General features: G+C 37.0%; 9 protein-coding genes across 9 annotated transcripts; 7 read left to right on the top strand and 2 right to left on the bottom strand.

The window, feature by feature from the left end:
• Positions 1-479: 479 nt before the first annotated feature.
• On the top strand, positions 480-1,296 carry RPS24B (40S ribosomal protein eS24 RPS24B; the record flags this gene model as incomplete). Its single annotated transcript, NM_001179419.1, has 2 exons — positions 480-482; positions 892-1,296. 2 exons carry the CDS (start codon positions 480-482, stop codon positions 1,294-1,296), a joined length of 408 nt encoding a protein of 135 aa, NP_012195.1.
• A 480-nt stretch (positions 1,297-1,776) lies between these two features.
• MAM33 (Mam33p) lies at positions 1,777-2,577 on the top strand (the record flags this gene model as incomplete). Its single annotated transcript, NM_001179420.1, has 1 exon — positions 1,777-2,577. One exon carries the CDS (start codon positions 1,777-1,779, stop codon positions 2,575-2,577), a length of 801 nt encoding a protein of 266 aa, NP_012194.1.
• A 277-nt stretch (positions 2,578-2,854) lies between these two features.
• PCI8 (Pci8p) lies at positions 2,855-4,189 on the top strand (the record flags this gene model as incomplete). Its single annotated transcript, NM_001179421.3, has 1 exon — positions 2,855-4,189. One exon carries the CDS (start codon positions 2,855-2,857, stop codon positions 4,187-4,189), a length of 1,335 nt encoding a protein of 444 aa, NP_085069.3.
• Positions 4,190-4,429: 240 nt separating this feature from the next.
• On the bottom strand, positions 4,430-6,247 carry HOP1 (Hop1p; the record flags this gene model as incomplete). Its single annotated transcript, NM_001179422.3, has 1 exon — positions 4,430-6,247. One exon carries the CDS (start codon positions 6,245-6,247, stop codon positions 4,430-4,432), a length of 1,818 nt encoding a protein of 605 aa, NP_012193.3.
• A 647-nt stretch (positions 6,248-6,894) lies between these two features.
• SPO22 (Spo22p) lies at positions 6,895-9,912 on the top strand (the record flags this gene model as incomplete). The annotated part of the gene is made up of 2 exons (NM_001179423.1): positions 6,895-6,949; positions 7,040-9,912. 2 exons carry the CDS (start codon positions 6,895-6,897, stop codon positions 9,910-9,912), a joined length of 2,928 nt encoding a protein of 975 aa, NP_012192.2.
• A 446-nt stretch (positions 9,913-10,358) lies between these two features.
• Positions 10,359-11,768, top strand: SER33 (phosphoglycerate dehydrogenase SER33; the record flags this gene model as incomplete). Its single annotated transcript, NM_001179424.1, has 1 exon — positions 10,359-11,768. One exon carries the CDS (start codon positions 10,359-10,361, stop codon positions 11,766-11,768), a length of 1,410 nt encoding a protein of 469 aa, NP_012191.1.
• A 380-nt stretch (positions 11,769-12,148) lies between these two features.
• Positions 12,149-14,986, top strand: RPN2 (proteasome regulatory particle base subunit RPN2; the record flags this gene model as incomplete). The annotated part of the gene is made up of 1 exon (NM_001179425.1): positions 12,149-14,986. One exon carries the CDS (start codon positions 12,149-12,151, stop codon positions 14,984-14,986), a length of 2,838 nt encoding a protein of 945 aa, NP_012190.1.
• A 314-nt stretch (positions 14,987-15,300) lies between these two features.
• On the bottom strand, positions 15,301-16,191 carry SEC28 (coatomer subunit epsilon; the record flags this gene model as incomplete). Its single annotated transcript, NM_001179426.1, has 1 exon — positions 15,301-16,191. The coding sequence occupies one exon, from the start codon at positions 16,189-16,191 to the stop codon at positions 15,301-15,303; it is 891 nt and encodes a 296-aa protein (NP_012189.2).
• A 704-nt stretch (positions 16,192-16,895) lies between these two features.
• RCI37 (Rci37p) lies at positions 16,896-17,858 on the top strand (the record flags this gene model as incomplete). Its single annotated transcript, NM_001179427.3, has 1 exon — positions 16,896-17,858. One exon carries the CDS (start codon positions 16,896-16,898, stop codon positions 17,856-17,858), a length of 963 nt encoding a protein of 320 aa, NP_012188.3.
• Between the last annotated feature and the right edge of the window lie 76 nt (positions 17,859-17,934).

Here is a 17,934-nt window from a genome sequence, read left to right as displayed (position 1 = left end):
TCTGTACATATTTTATTCCTTTTTCGGGAAACTGAATAACTAAAATTCGAAACTTTCTCTTCCGAAAAAATTTCCAGGCAGTATTCCCGTCTAGTTAATCACTCGGAAGGAAACAACGAGTGAGGTTTCGTGTCATTCTCTAGACGGAGCCCAGTGAGTCTACGTCCGTTTGGGCAGCCTGATCCTTTTGTTAGCTTGGTAGCAATGGCTAGCTGGCGCACTCAGTTCGCGAAATTTCGAAATTCACGGTAGAGAGTGACCCTAGTCGTGGCGGTAACAACCACATCCACTGCCTTGTGTGTACCCATCTGAGTGATCCCAGACATTCTCTAGTGATTGGCCTGCTCTTTGGATGTCAAGCAAGTTAGTAGCTAAACAGTTGTAGTGATGAGACAATGGCGTAAGCTAGTTGTTTTTCTTAAGCCATCTTATTCGAAGCTCACTGCAAACGCTAAGGTACCTACAGAAGATCAATAAAAATGGTATGTCGAACTTGTACTGAACCAGCAGAAATTGAAACAGACTGCAAGTAAGCTCTATTCCGGTTATAGCATTATGGGTGGCTGTATAAATACAATACAATCACGGGAGAAATTTCCAACAAAAAAGATCTAGTGATACGTTTGGTGCCACAAGTTTAAAATACAAATTGGTTAAAGGACTTTACGGCTAAAACACAAGAATTGCAATAATGCTAATATTTATTCTGTGTATTCCTCAGTAACGTAAGATCAGCGAGAACAAATTCCCAGGGTTGGAAAGAATAAAAAAAAAAGTACTGCTGTAATGTTTCTGGATTATTTTTCTGATTAATTGTTCTGTTTAGATTACTAACGTATTCTGCTAAAAATGACTGGTGAGCTTTGCTTCCATTCATTTTATTTTTTATAGTCTGACGCTGTCACTATTCGTACCAGAAAGGTTATCTCCAACCCATTGTTGGCCAGAAAGCAATTCGTTGTTGACGTCTTGCACCCAAACAGAGCTAATGTCTCCAAGGATGAATTACGTGAAAAATTAGCTGAAGTCTACAAGGCTGAAAAGGACGCTGTCTCCGTTTTCGGTTTCAGAACCCAATTTGGTGGTGGTAAATCTGTTGGTTTCGGTTTGGTCTACAACTCTGTTGCCGAAGCTAAGAAGTTCGAACCAACTTACAGATTAGTCAGATACGGTTTGGCTGAAAAGGTTGAAAAGGCTTCCAGACAACAAAGAAAGCAAAAGAAGAACAGAGACAAGAAGATCTTTGGTACTGGTAAAAGATTGGCCAAAAAGGTTGCTCGTCGTAACGCTGATTAAGAAGTTCTCAAGTATACACATATTTGTATCGGTTATGTCCCCGACTATTTTTTTTTGACGTTCATCTTGTCCTTTTTATTTCCTCATCATCGAACCCTTCATAATATAATTCATATTTCTATGTAGGTTGTACAGCTACGTAAACAATTTTTTTTGCATAATTATAAAGCAAAAACCTCAAAACTTCAAAAAGAGTAATCGTATCATGTATTAAGATTAAGAAGTGGGTGGAAGAGCGAATGAATGTTGTTAAATTATTTTATATTACTATTGCGATTCCTGTTATACACTTTTTACCAATACCCGGCGGTGCTTCAATTTTCCAGTAAAATAAAACCAACGCGAATTGGATATTTAGCACAACAATCCGGAGCATTTTAGTTGATAGGGATCGATTTTGTTAACACATTATTTTAGTAAAGGTTAACTTCATTTACCAAAGATACATAAACTATCACATATACTAACAAATAACAAATAATGTTCTTAAGAAGCGTTAACCGTGCCGTCACTAGAAGCATTTTGACTACGCCCAAGCCAGCCGTAGTAAAATCATCGTGGAGAGTTTTTACTGTTGCTAACTCTAAGAGATGTTTCACACCCGCTGCAATCATGAGGAACCAAGAGACCCAAAGAGTAGGTGATATTTTGCAATCTGAATTGAAAATTGAGAAGGAAACGTTACCAGAGTCAACGTCGTTAGACTCATTTAATGACTTTTTGAACAAATATAAGTTCTCATTAGTAGAGACACCCGGTAAGAATGAAGCTGAAATAGTTAGAAGAACCGAATCAGGCGAAACAGTTCATGTTTTTTTTGACGTAGCTCAGATTGCTAATCTGCCTTACAACAACGCAATGGATGAAAATACCGAGCAAAATGAAGACGGCATTAATGAGGATGATTTTGATGCTTTATCAGACAACTTTGCCAACGTTAATGTTGTTATTTCTAAAGAAAGCGCAAGCGAACCTGCAGTCTCATTTGAATTACTAATGAATTTACAGGAAGGTTCATTTTATGTTGATAGTGCTACTCCATACCCCTCAGTTGATGCTGCTTTGAATCAGTCTGCTGAGGCCGAAATAACAAGAGAATTGGTATACCATGGCCCACCTTTTTCAAACTTGGACGAAGAACTACAAGAATCTCTGGAAGCTTATTTGGAAAGTAGAGGTGTCAATGAAGAGCTAGCCTCTTTCATTAGTGCATATTCCGAGTTCAAAGAGAATAACGAGTATATTTCTTGGTTGGAAAAGATGAAGAAGTTTTTCCACTAAGAAACAAGATACCTTTGCTTTATTTCGCGACTCGGGGTTACTTAGTTTGTAGTCAAATTTAACTGTAAATAATTTATATATATAATACACATGTTAATACATTTTCAACAACTTTATGTTTTTAACAATGATAACATTTTCCTTTTTTCTTATCTTCTGACTGGCCCCTAAATTCAATAGATTAATTTTTGAAAGGGCATAACGTGCAGACAAAAACAATTTTGAACCGCACAATAAAATAGTTGGCAACAGGCAGCTTCTCGACATCTAAAAACTCATGTTTCATGGCGCTAAAGGACCTTTATTGATAGAACGCATTGGTCATTTACTTTCTATCAATTATGGCGAGAAAGAGGAACGAAAACGATGGGCCATGCAAGGCATTAGTTATTTACAGGAAGTCCAGTGTACAAGCACTCCCTATTTGGAAATTTTGGTAGAAGAGAGCGGATTAAGACCTGTGAGCCTACTAAACAGCCAACTAGTAGGAAAACCTCATTTTTCATTGCTTGGAGGATTCGATGAAAACATCGCACGAGATATAATTTCACATAATTTTCAGAACGCAATATTTCAAATGGAGTCAGAAGAGGTTCCATTGACTAAACGATATCAGCATTTAGAAAAAATTACCCAAATATCCCTACTATGCAAGAATTTCAAAGGCATTGAAGAAATAGAATATAATGTGAAAAATATCATTCAAGGCCGTAAAAATTTTGATATGTTAAATTCCATGGAAAAAGATCGGATAAGTCATGAAGTTGTTCAAGATGATTCCTTCTCACTTCTCAGGATACAAATGTTGCTTTGCGTCTCATATTTCCTTCAGGAAAGGTATTTTGACTGTTGCACAAAATTTTTTACAATGATGACTTCGGAACCTTTAACATTGAAAGTTCTGTCAGAACACTTAGACTGCATGAATTTTATATCGAAAGAGGAGTTTATAATGATGGTGAATATATCCGTACTTATTTCAATACCTTTGGATAATTATGATGATTTTATCTATTTGAGTGATTTAAAGCAATTTTTTCAGATGACACCCTTATTGGTTAATTGTCTCGAACTGTTGATAAACACTAATTTCAACAAATTTTTCAAAATTTGGCATGGTGAAATAAATAAAATATGCATGGAAAGCCTTTTTTTGGAACCTAGCTGGTCGTCGTCGGCTGCTGTTATCATGAGGTGCAAAATATATTTCTTTTACTTAAGGATATCAAAAAAGCTACAGTTTTCTTATTTATCATCTACACTAGGTATTGATTTGGAGGATATTAAGGAAGAATTGACAAAGTTAATAATATCAGGGCAGTTAAATTTCGAAATTGACGGGGACGTGATACACTTTGAGGATAGTTCTATTTTACAAAGTATTGTTAACGAAATTAGCAGAAATGGCACCATGATAAACGAGGTTATAGATAAACTAAAAAATGAAAACACGGATTTGAAAGACATTATCCAAGGTAATCCACTAATGTATAGCGGTGGAAACAATACAGCGACTATTATCAATAATGAAAGCAGTGACGATATGGACATAGATGAAGTTAACGATAGAAGTGATATTAGTGATTCAGAGGGAGGTTTGTTTGAATGCTGATCATCTAGATTTACGGAGCGATCACTCTTCCTTCGATCAATATTCACCATGACAGACCATGACAGGCAGAAAAAAACTCTGGGGGGAAGTAACGTCACTTTATTATTCATTATTATTGTATAAAGAAACTATTTTAAGCAAATCCTCGCTAAAGAGAAATTAGGTATATTTAAAGCACTTTCTTCAATCTGTTGAAGAAGTGCCTGTTTAAATGATGAGCATAATATAATTCGGTTTTCGCTACCAGTTACTTTTCAAAGTCTTTTTAGAGACGCTGATTTTGCGAATCTTTGCTGGTACACTTTCATCAAAATCTTTTGCTTTTATCGTATCATTAACAACTGAGCTTTTATCTTCCTCTAAGTACTCATCAAGATCGTAACGTCTCCTTTTTTGGCCAGAAATTATTGGATCTTGCGTAGGCAAGCTTGAGTTAAGATCAAGCTCCTGTAGGGTTGACGACGGAGAAAGAGCTTCAGAATAGACTTTTCTTAAGTTAGTGATATCCTGTAACCACGACTCGACTTGTTTTCTTGAGTTAGGCAGAACCTCTTGATAGAAGCTCTCGGCTTTAGGGGAACTGGTGGTAAAGTGCCATTTATATTCGTGATTTACGTTCAGTTGCTTTCTAGTATTTGGTATGACAATTCCCTTTACATCAACGAGTACAGAGCTCGTAACGTACCTAATAGTTTGGCTAGGTTTTCCCCCATTATCGAGGCATAGTGTTTCATCTAAGAAAAATACAAATAAGGCGAATGCAACTCTCTCTTTTACTTCGTTATTCTGATCTTCGACGTTGATAAAACTATCAATGAGTTCTGTTATAGAGGCCGGAAATCCCTTCTTTTTTCTCACCAAGAACCTAAAAACCTTTCTAATCATCATAAGATCCTGAAATTTAGACCATTTAGTATCCAAGGAAGGTCCAAAAATGCAAGTAAAGCATTTCTCAATTGACGAATGTAGAAAATTGCCATAACAGATGCCGTGTAGTGTTTTACGGCAACTTTTACAAGTCTTTAACACGGTGGCTGCTTTGGGAACTTCCAATCCACATTCGCAACTACAAATGCCCGTGACTGGGTTATTTGAAACAAATTGAGTTGGTTGTATACTTGCTTGCGAAGAATTTAAAAGATTTCCAAGCACATTGGTTGTTTGGCTTGTGACAAAATTCTGGGGTTTTGTAGGAACAGATTCTTCAAGTTTATTTTCTTCTTGTTGTTGCAAAATTAAATCAAAGGGGTCTACTCTAATAAAGTTCGTGTTCCCAGCTTTTTCCATACTGGATGTTGCCGCCGACAAAACAGAAAGAGCAACTTTATGATGCTTCGTGTTCAGAGTACCGACGTCAATAGCATCGTTGTCTAAATTTGTGGGGACCTTTAAAGTTGCTCTTTTGTCAAAAGTCGCGTCTTTGAACAACTCCGGCTGATAATCTTCATCGACGTTATCATTAAACATCAACCTCATAGTGAGGAACTTTTTTTGGGGTAAAGGTTCCAGGGATTGGGTAATTATGATAAATCGTCTCATTAACTGTTGAACCATCCTTCTCGAATCTAGTAAAGAAATTGTCTCGTTCTCTGGGTCGGCATTTTTGCTCCCTTTTTTATTGCCACTCAAGTTTACATTAATATTGACATTATTCTCTTCGTCATAATCAAAACTAAAAATGTAATTTTCTAGGAGATCGGTGGGATCCTCTAGAAATATACCTAATGATAGGGCTTTTAAACACTTTAAACGAATGGATTTGAAAACTCCCTTCTCCAACCAATCCAGTAATAAATCTGCTTGAGCCGATTTGCCCCTAATTAATGTCTTGATTTTGATAGAGTTATTTTGAGACGTGTTTTGCTTATTGTAGTTTTTTTCAACTTTCTCCGGTACAAACCGTTGGTCAACAAATATATCATCAGGGAACAACCCCCTGAGAAAGGCTAAACAACCAAAAGACATTGTGAGCATTGTTTGGAGCAGTTTTTGAGACTGTTCAGTAGTTATTTCTGTCTTTGTCTCTGTTTTTGGCTTTACTAGTTGTTTATTAGACATAATTCCTGACTTTTCTGAGATAAAGCTGTTTTTAAACCGTTTATAAGTGTATTATATTATATTGTTAATTACAAAAATGAAATATGATCATAGGAAACTGCAGTCAATTTCTTTCTTTATCCTGCCCTTTCTCTGTTGTTTCAACTATATATAAAGTACAATTTAGCCGCCCAGGTTAAAAACATATATCACTTCACACGTAGATCTTCCCTTTACTTTCAACAGACTAGCGTGTGTTGAAAGTTTTGATAACCTGGCGCTTTAAATTGAGGGGGGCAATCATTCAAAATTCAGTTGGTTCAAGAAGAAAATGAAAGGCCAATCATCTGATTTTCAATGGAAATAATCATGAGTGAAATCCATTTCTTTGGGTCCTGTATATGTCTTGTAAATCACGTCTTCTTGGACCAGCGGCTTTTATATAATTTTCACACTAATTCATCCTGTTTTTTATATGTTTAATGGTGATTTCACCAGATTTGTTACCTGGTTCATTTTCATTTTCGTACGGAATACAAACTTCGGCGGCTAATTGCAAATAAATAAAAAGAGAAAAGAGCGAAGCTTTTTAGTGAGTGTTCCATGAATAATGACACTTCTAGTAATATTAGTAAAAGGCTATGTTCTAAAGTGATCAACAAGTTTCAATGTCAGACCACAACGTTAACTCCACTTTTAGAAAAACTTTGGTCGAGTTATGCGGTATATAACAAAATGCAAAACATACCCTTATTAACTTTTATCTGGACGAGCAATAGCAACTAACAGCTTTATTATTTTAATAATATAAAGAAACTGCAACTTGGATAACATCGCAAGTTTATGCGGCTAAGAATTTAGAGAAAAACGATTTGATTACAGTAGATAATAAAATAAGCGCATTGTATCCCATTGCAGAAAAATATGATAGATCATTCAGAACCACTACAGTTATATTAGACGAAGAACTTATCCTGAAATTGGAAAATGCAGCATCAAGTCTATGGAATTCGTTGACTATTGCTATGAAAGCTGAAAAAGCTTCAGACAAATATTTTAATGAAGTCTTTTGCAAATGTAAGATTTTCGCAACCAAGCTTCTCTCCATCCATGAGGCTTTGTTTCGGACAAACACCAACCTCCTACGGAACTTCAAATGTTATATCAGTTCTTTCAAAAGCGCTAGTGAGTATCGTTTTGACGATTTAATAACTAATACACAGCAGCATTCAGAGAAATACTTACAGATAATCAATGAGAATGTGGAAAGTTTCTCCAATGAAGAGAAAACTGAGTTTAAAAAACTGACGTTCGAGTTTTACTTGGTAAATTTTCAATTATATCTTTCGGAAAATGACCTGGATACAGCAAATATTTACACTGCAAAAGTAAACATCACTGATAATTCCAAATATATGGACGCAGATTTGCTCATCGAATTATGCAGAATGATCTATAATTCCACAGTTATGTTGAAAGAAATTAATAATCCTGAAACTCAGTTAGTAGACGTAAATATAATTTCTTTTTTGAAGGATGTGGAAAAATATTTGGAGTTACCTGTGGAAAATTTAAAATCTCATACTGATTATAGTAATTTAAAGTATTCAGTTTTGATTTTTATGGCAAATTGTTTGGTTGAAGGACACCCACAAGCTTCTGAACTTGAACAATGTGATCACTATTTAAGTCTTTTGCAAAATGAATATCCAAACAAAGTGGACCCTTTTATATTGGCTATCAATTTAACTAAACGGAGAAATATCGTAAATCCGGCAGAAACCATAGAGGAAATTCTCATGCGAATGATTATGTCAGTAGATGTAATATCCAATTTTCAAGCTGTCATAGCTTCTATCAATGACTTATCAAAAATGAACACCAAATTCTCTATAGTGTGTCTCGATTATTTGTTAATCAATAAACTGAATTCTAAGAATGATAGTAAATTCTTAGGAAAAGCCATTTGCTCCAGGTTTTTAATTACAACACAATCAAAAACAATGAATGATTCCGAGATAGCGGAAAGCTTAGAGAATTTTAGCACACAGATGGAAAGAATAGTTTCAGAACCCCTCACCAAACATGCTATCTCTTGCATAATAACTTTATTATGGAATACTGGAAAAAAGTTAGAAAAGATGGAAAAATACGTTGTTAGTATTAGATTTTACAAATTAGCACTCAAAGATATTATCAGTCAAAATTATTCCGACCGGGGGAAAATTCAAAGGGCTCTACAAGTCGTATATAACAAAATTGAAGACTATTCCAACACAGTTAGAGTATATCAGGATATGGACGAAGTAGATAGACAATCTCCTCTGTGTCAACTTTTGATGTTGCAGTCTTTTCTAGCGGATGATAAAACAGAGGAAGCGCTTACGTGCCTCCAGAAGATAAAGTCGTCTGAAGATGAAAAAAGTACAGACGCTCTTATATTAGCAGTAGCAGAATGCAAACGAAAGACAGATTTGTCTGTTCAAGGGCTCTTAATGATATTTGACAAATTACAATCTAAAAGCAATTCGCAAACTATATCATCTACGTCGAGTTCTCAGACACTGAGCATTCTCAGGTATACCCTACAGATGATTGTCAAAGTATCGGAAGAGGAGCCTTTAGAAACCTTCATAAATTATTTACCAACAGTACAGAAACTTTTACAGAAGGCTGTCGAGTTTCTCAAAACTGTAAAGTTACTAAATCAATTACCACCAGACGTTGAGAAGGAAGCAATATATCAGCAATCAGTGGCTGTAAACGAAATCGAGTGGTTTGCCTCTTTTTCCTATAATGTGGCTGTAAAATGCTTAGTTGATCAGTCCTGTGAATCCATCTCCGAGTTTCCCCAGTATTGCATTCAATTTATTGACCTTATTCCGGTCCAAGACTTCACTTTCCCGAAAATGTATCATTTCACATATTGGAGGTTCAAAGCCACAATCTTGCAGTTGATAATAGCCAAAGAAAAAGCAAAGCAAGACCAACACCAAAAGGATTGGGATATTTATGAGAAGTCAGAAGAGTTGGTTAATAGCATAAATGTTATGAAGAAAAGCTCGGAATTTAAGGATGGGTCATCATTGGAAGATAGAAATACATTACATGAATGTTTCCTGGAGGCGTTGACTATACATCTGGAAAGTGCCTTAATGATGCCTGATCAAACTAGGATTCTGGACATATTGAAGAAAACGGAATTGTATCAAGATAGCCGCGTGGATGCGCTACTTATTGATATCTCGTCGAATATGGAAGATTTACCTAAAGGAGTTCTCATAGAGATACTTGAAACAGTATTAAAAAGAAACATGGGCCCTGAAGTGAAAGAACGGGAACTCTGTAGCTGGCTGCGAATTTTACTGGAAAATGCAATTAATCTTAACCATGAGGTCGAACTACGCATATTGGATAGGGTTCTTAAGATCCTAAATATAAATCAATCAAGTCTTCAAGACACAGATGGTGTCCTTCAAACAGAGTTAGAAACTATAGCCACTTACTGTTGGAATATCGGCGTCAATTACATAATCAAAGACAACAAAAGCAATGGAATTGTTTGGTGTAAACATTCAATGGGGTTCGCAAACATGGTTAATGAAGGCTTGCAGGAGCAATTGTACTCTTTATGGGAGTCTTTAGCAAGTTCGGCAAATATCGATATCAATAGTATTGCTAAATAAACCTTTTTTATTCCATTTACTGTCGTTTATACTGGCTGACCCTTAATTCCCTAGCAATCTTTGCCTGCACCCGTACCAGGAAGCGTGATAGAATCGGTAGCTACAAAATTTTTAGCATAGTTAATAAGTGCTATTGTTTTTCATAATGTCACGTGCACTATCAATAATATTACACTCTTGTTCTTGCCAAATATACACAAAATGCCACATTTTTTTCTTTACACCGAAGAATTTGGCCGTCAGCCGGACAGCGCTCAGATTAATTGTGGGCTAGATTCTTCACGCTGGAAACGAGTCACCGTTATGAAAACTAATGGAATCTCCCAGGTTTAATACATAAGAAGGTTACGAGCTACTACATTAAAAAATACTTTGTCTGTTTTAGCTGTAGATTATTGTAACATTAAAAAGTAACAAACACTGATTTCGGGTATTTCCTCCCTAACATGTCTTATTCAGCTGCCGATAATTTACAAGATTCATTCCAACGTGCCATGAACTTTTCTGGCTCTCCTGGTGCAGTCTCAACCTCACCAACTCAGTCATTTATGAACACACTACCTCGTCGTGTAAGCATTACAAAGCAACCAAAGGCTTTAAAACCTTTTTCTACTGGTGACATGAATATTCTACTGTTGGAAAATGTCAATGCAACTGCAATCAAAATCTTCAAGGATCAGGGTTACCAAGTAGAGTTCCACAAGTCTTCTCTACCTGAGGATGAATTGATTGAAAAAATCAAAGACGTACACGCTATCGGTATAAGATCCAAAACTAGATTGACTGAAAAAATACTACAGCATGCCAGGAATCTAGTTTGTATTGGTTGTTTTTGCATAGGTACCAATCAAGTAGACCTAAAATATGCCGCTAGTAAAGGTATTGCTGTTTTCAATTCGCCATTCTCCAATTCAAGATCCGTAGCAGAATTGGTAATTGGTGAGATCATTAGTTTAGCAAGACAATTAGGTGATAGATCCATTGAACTGCATACAGGTACATGGAATAAAGTCGCTGCTAGGTGTTGGGAAGTAAGAGGAAAAACTCTCGGTATTATTGGGTATGGTCACATTGGTTCGCAATTATCAGTTCTTGCAGAAGCTATGGGCCTGCATGTGCTATACTATGATATCGTGACAATTATGGCCTTAGGTACTGCCAGACAAGTTTCTACATTAGATGAATTGTTGAATAAATCTGATTTTGTAACACTACATGTACCAGCTACTCCAGAAACTGAAAAAATGTTATCTGCTCCACAATTCGCTGCTATGAAGGACGGGGCTTATGTTATTAATGCCTCAAGAGGTACTGTCGTGGACATTCCATCTCTGATCCAAGCCGTCAAGGCCAACAAAATTGCAGGTGCTGCTTTAGATGTTTATCCACATGAACCAGCTAAGAACGGTGAAGGTTCATTTAACGATGAACTTAACAGCTGGACTTCTGAGTTGGTTTCATTACCAAATATAATCCTGACACCACATATTGGTGGCTCTACAGAAGAAGCTCAAAGTTCAATCGGTATTGAGGTGGCTACTGCATTGTCCAAATACATCAATGAAGGTAACTCTGTCGGTTCTGTGAACTTCCCAGAAGTCAGTTTGAAGTCTTTGGACTACGATCAAGAGAACACAGTACGTGTCTTGTATATTCATCGTAACGTTCCTGGTGTTTTGAAGACCGTTAATGATATCTTATCCGATCATAATATCGAGAAACAGTTTTCTGATTCTCACGGCGAGATCGCTTATCTAATGGCAGACATCTCTTCTGTTAATCAAAGTGAAATCAAGGATATATATGAAAAGTTGAACCAAACTTCTGCCAAAGTTTCCATCAGGTTATTATACTAATTACTCAGATAAATAAAAATATATGTATAGATTTAAAATCCTCCCCTATCTTCATAGTATGTAAGATATGTTGAAACGGAATCGAGTAAAAAAATAGCCTTTGATTGCCCATTAAACTCCACAAAGTGCTGTCTCACGATTCATGGACGATAATCTGTCGAGCTTTTTCGATCTGCCTCTTATTGCCATTATTTCGAGGGTTTAGTGCGGGTAATAGCATATTGCTTTTCAATAGGAGAAGGGCGCATTTCATTTATTTTCGGTGGCAAAACTGGATACATAAAAGTATAATGCTTTGAATCCAAGGGAAAAAAAATTGTGGAACTCTATCCAGTAAAAGACCACCCAGAATAGATTGAGTTCAAATATAACCGGAAAAGATGTCTTTGACGACTGCTGCTCCTCTTTTAGCATTGTTGAGAGAGAATCAAGATTCTGTTAAAACATATGCCCTAGAATCTATAAATAATGTTGTGGACCAATTATGGTCTGAGATCTCGAATGAACTGCCGGATATTGAGGCATTGTATGATGACGATACCTTTTCAGACCGTGAAATGGCTGCTTTGATTGCATCCAAAGTTTATTACAATCTTGGTGAATACGAATCGGCTGTGAAGTATGCACTTGCCGCAAAGGATCGTTTTGATATAGACGAAAAGTCACAATTTGTTGAAACTATAGTCTCAAAGAGTATTGAGATGTACGTCCAAGAGGCTTCCAAGCAATACACTAAGGACGAACAATTTTACACCAAGGATATTATTGACCCAAAATTAACCTCTATTTTTGAGCGAATGATAGAAAAATGTTTGAAAGCTTCAGAATTAAAATTAGCTTTAGGAATTGCCTTAGAAGGTTACAGATTGGATATCATTGAAAGTGCTTTAAAGAGCAAATTGGATCAGGATTCCACTTCTGAAAACGTTAAAATTATTAACTACTTATTGACCTTAGCTATAACTACTGTGACAAATTCCAAGTTCAGATCCTCGATATTGAGAAAATCATTTGATTTCCTAATGAATATGCCTAACTGCGATTACTTAACGCTCAATAAAGTAGTTGTAAATTTGAATGACGCCGGATTGGCACTTCAGCTATTTAAAAAATTAAAGGAAGAGAACGATGAAGGATTATCTGCTCAAATTGCATTTGATTTGGTTTCGTCTGCGTCTCAGCAGTTGCTTGAGATTTTAGTAACCGAACTAACTGCCCAGGGTTACGATCCTGCCTTATTGAATATTCTATCTGGGCTACCGACTTGTGATTATTACAATACCTTCCTTTTGAATAATAAAAACATTGACATCGGTCTTTTAAACAAGTCTAAATCATCTTTGGATGGGAAATTTTCTTTGTTCCACACCGCAGTCAGCGTTGCCAACGGTTTTATGCACGCTGGTACTACCGACAATTCATTTATCAAGGCGAACTTGCCATGGTTAGGTAAGGCTCAAAATTGGGCTAAATTTACAGCTACAGCCTCTTTAGGTGTAATTCATAAAGGCAATTTATTGGAGGGTAAAAAAGTCATGGCCCCTTACTTGCCAGGCAGTCGAGCTTCTTCTAGGTTTATCAAAGGTGGTTCATTGTATGGTTTGGGTTTAATTTATGCTGGCTTTGGTCGTGATACAACTGACTATCTGAAAAACATAATAGTTGAGAATAGCGGAACTTCAGGCGATGAAGACGTAGATGTATTGTTACATGGTGCTTCACTGGGTATCGGTCTTGCTGCTATGGGTTCTGCTAATATTGAAGTTTATGAAGCCTTAAAGGAAGTTCTGTACAACGATTCTGCCACATCTGGAGAAGCAGCTGCATTAGGTATGGGTCTCTGTATGCTCGGAACAGGTAAGCCTGAAGCGATTCACGATATGTTTACATATTCCCAAGAAACGCAGCATGGCAATATTACTCGTGGTCTAGCCGTTGGTTTAGCACTGATAAATTACGGCCGTCAAGAGTTAGCTGATGATTTAATTACTAAGATGTTAGCAAGTGATGAGTCCTTGTTACGCTATGGAGGTGCATTCACAATCGCGTTAGCGTATGCGGGTACGGGAAATAATTCAGCTGTCAAGAGATTACTGCATGTGGCAGTCTCGGATTCTAACGATGATGTCAGAAGGGCAGCAGTCATCGCATTAGGGTTTGTTCTCTTGCGTGATTATACCACTGTACCAAGGATTGTCCAACTTCTATCTAAATCGCATAACGCTCATGTCAGATGTGGTACCGCATTTGCTCTTGGGATTGCTTGTGCCGGCAAGGGTTTACAATCAGCTATTGACGTTTTAGATCCGCTAACAAAGGACCCAGTAGATTTTGTTCGTCAGGCTGCCATGATAGCTTTATCCATGATTTTGATTCAACAAACAGAAAAACTAAACCCTCAAGTTGCTGATATTAACAAAAATTTTTTGAGCGTGATTACAAACAAACACCAAGAAGGTTTAGCCAAATTCGGTGCATGTGTGGCCCAAGGTATAATGAATGCCGGTGGGCGTAATGTTACAATTCAGCTGGAAAATGCGGATACAGGCACATTGGATACCAAGTCCGTAGTTGGTTTGGTCATGTTCTCACAATTCTGGTACTGGTTCCCACTGGCTCACTTTTTATCCCTTTCTTTTACACCAACAACTGTCATTGGTATTCGTGGTAGCGATCAAGCTATACCCAAATTTCAAATGAATTGTTACGCTAAAGAAGATGCATTCAGTTATCCGAGGATGTATGAGGAAGCAAGTGGTAAGGAGGTAGAGAAGGTAGCAACAGCTGTTCTTTCCACGACAGCAAGAGCAAAAGCAAGGGCAAAGAAGACAAAGAAGGAAAAGGGTCCAAATGAGGAAGAAAAGAAAAAAGAGCATGAGGAAAAAGAAAAGGAAAGAGAGACGAATAAAAAAGGCATAAAAGAAACAAAAGAAAACGACGAAGAATTTTACAAAAATAAGTACTCTTCTAAACCTTATAAAGTCGACAATATGACCCGTATACTACCACAACAATCGAGATATATTTCCTTTATTAAGGACGACAGATTTGTTCCTGTACGTAAATTCAAAGGAAATAACGGTGTGGTGGTTTTAAGAGATAGGGAACCCAAGGAACCTGTAGCACTAATTGAAACTGTTAGGCAAATGAAAGATGTTAACGCTCCACTTCCAACCCCATTTAAGGTCGATGATAATGTCGACTTCCCTAGTGCTTAGATCAAGGGTGCATGGTCGTACAGAAAATGAAGAATTAGTTCAAAATGCCAGAAAATAAATAATAGTGTACATACTTTTAAAAAAAAATCATTGAATTATTCTGCCAGGATTAGCTACTTTACGCATAATTCTAACGTGACAAATGTTGTTTCCGCTTTGTTAATTATACTTTATATGATTTTGTTCAAGCCATGTCAACCTCATTTATGGTACCATCTTATTCGGCTTTATCAAAATAGTATATAGGCATATACATGAAATATTTTTTTCTTTTTCTAAAAAACCTACATGTTTAATGTGAGATATTACGTAAATCAGTTGGACGTATCATATTTCCTCACTAATTCATCGAATTTTGCGTCAATTTCTTGGTGATGCTTGATGAATGCATGTTCGTGATCCAATTTAACCAATTGATTTGTTAAATCTTCAGTATCAAGACCTTGCATAAGAGCAAGCGTAATTTGGTTTGCTAAGAAAGTAGGTTTGTACAATACGGCGTTTTCTTTTTGTTCGACGCTATAGTAGTCAGATAGTAATAGCTCGACAATACCCTGAGCTTCAGCTATGTTTCTTTGCTGTAAATGCAAATTGAGCAATCCCAATTGAGTTTTCCAAGTAGGAAAGGTTTGAGATAGCTCTTCATAGTAGTAAAAGTTGGATGTTGCCGTTTCTTTGTTTGTGGCAAATTTAATGTACGATTCAGCCAGGTTTAAAATCATTTCGTTGTCACCGGAAACAGTATCCTCAATAGCATTAGTGTAGTTATCAAAGATGGTGGACGCGGTCGAAACGTTGTTGTTTAACAAAGCGACTTCGATGGCAAGCAGCAATAATTCTGTAGTCCCTTCTGCTTCGTCATTGTCAATCCCTTCTACACATGTCTCCAAACTTTTATCTAAGTCACCCAAGATAGCTTGAGCCGTGGCTAACAGATATAATTCATATGGTGAATTCTGTTTATCCTTTAACAAATTTTCTAATTCTTCAATGTTTTTTGTATCTAAGAACTGGACGTACAAGTCTAGTACCTTGCCAAGCTTAGAGGTAGGATCTTGTGATTGATATTGGCCTAGAGCTAAAAGGGTTTTCGCCTTGTAGAATAATAAGGTGTTATCTGTGACCTTGCTAAACTTCTCTATTTCCTGCAAACATTGCACGAAGTTCCCCGTGTAGTAATTCTGCTTGATATTAAAGTAATCCATGATTTTTTGTCTGTTTCTATGTTCTCCACCGAGTTCTTCACAATCCGTTCTTATACTGTAGCTTGACGTGTTTTTCTGTAGAAACTGTAGTTTTTCGCTTGACAAAAAACTGAAAAAGAACCAACAAAAAATTAAGATCACCTTAAAAATTAAAAATAGAATATCTTTATCCCATTGAAGACGCTGCATACGCACCTATACAGCAAGACAAAAGATTTTATACAACATTACGGTTCCAATTGAATGTAATGTTACTATATAGTGTGGACACTAAAGAGTGAGATCAGCGGGCGTCCTGATCGTTGCGTTGGAGCCATCTCCTGAATTCCATTTTAGCAACTATTGTTCCGGTATAACCTCTTTTGCAGCCTAGAATGTTGTGAGTACTAAGACAGATACCATTTCACCAGCTTGTGGCTCCCAATTCTTTGACATCAGCAGCACGCTGCTACAGTCGATCTTTGACGAGACGAATTTTAATAGCTAGCGTAACAATCCGTAACAGGAAATTTCGTTCATAGTTACTTGTTTATACATTATTTCCTTCTTTTTCTGTGTTTTTATTTCCGCGGGTGTAAGTCAAGCAAGGGTGAAAGCCTTATGAGCTAATGCTACTTTGACGCAGAACAGAACTTTTTATGTGTCAATGCTTAATATGATTTTCGTTTTAAGGAGCAGCCTAATTTCAAGCGTAGAACAAGGTGATGTTGGGAAAAGAAGAAGAACAGCAATATGGCCAGAATGGTAAGGGAATGGAAAATGAACTACCCTTTATGAAGAGGCCTTGGTTTAAAAAGGCTTATGAAAATGCTATTGAATTTCATGAAAAAGACGAATTGCTGGATGCAAGAGACAGGCTGGAGTTATCGAAGGCCTATAGATCCATTGCTAAAGCTGAGATGTGGGGTGGTTGGCTTGGGTTTTCAGCTGTATTTTTAACTCCATTTGCCTATCGTTACTACAAGACCAAGGCTATTAAAGGTGTTAAGGTGCCGAGGAATTTTGTCTTGGGTGTAATGGCTTTATTTTTTGCTACAAATTTTGCTGGTAGGTCCATGTATACACGACAGTTGAACGAACGTGACCCCACAGGTGTTTTGAAGGATAACTATTCCAACAAATATGGTGACAACGACTTTGGAGCCTTTCAACATGATCAAACAAAAGAAATTCCGAGAAATCAAAGGCAGTACAATATGATGCGCTTATTAGATTCAGGCTCCCCCTCAAGGTGGTCGATGTACTTTTACATAACGTACCAAAATCCGGAGAGAAGATTGCCAGACCCGAAAGTCAAACTGCAGCAAATGAAAAAAGGCGGAGTTTTTAACGGCTCGCCCTTTATGAACCAAAGGGATCCTATAGGATTGTATCGTAATAAGGGTAGAAAATCTCCTGACCCAATTGAAGGAGAGCAAAACGACAGTCCTGTTCTGTCTTCCTGGGAAAAAATCAGGAACGGCGACAACAGTTCGTCTTCATCATGGGAAAATATAAGGAACACCAGTAGAGATCAGTCGCAGGAATCAGATGCTTCAGTGGATCATGAATCCGATATATTTATCTCAGGATTTTCTGACGATGGTAATGCTACCGATAATTCCTCTTCTGATGACAAATATCAGCGTTTACTGCAGAGCGGGAGATATGGTGGGAACCGCTCCTAGACGACGGAGTAATAATAGCGTATGGTCACTAATTTGTATATAGGTATATGTTTGGGCCAAATTCGGCGGGTTCCTG

This window comes from Saccharomyces cerevisiae, chromosome IX (genome assembly GCF_000146045.2).
Source record: "Saccharomyces cerevisiae S288C chromosome IX, complete sequence".
In the NCBI taxonomy this organism is placed as follows: Eukaryota; Fungi; Ascomycota; class Saccharomycetes; order Saccharomycetales; family Saccharomycetaceae; genus Saccharomyces; species Saccharomyces cerevisiae.
The sequence above is the reverse complement of the archived record's forward strand: the minus strand, read 5'-3'. Positions and strand labels throughout refer to the sequence as shown.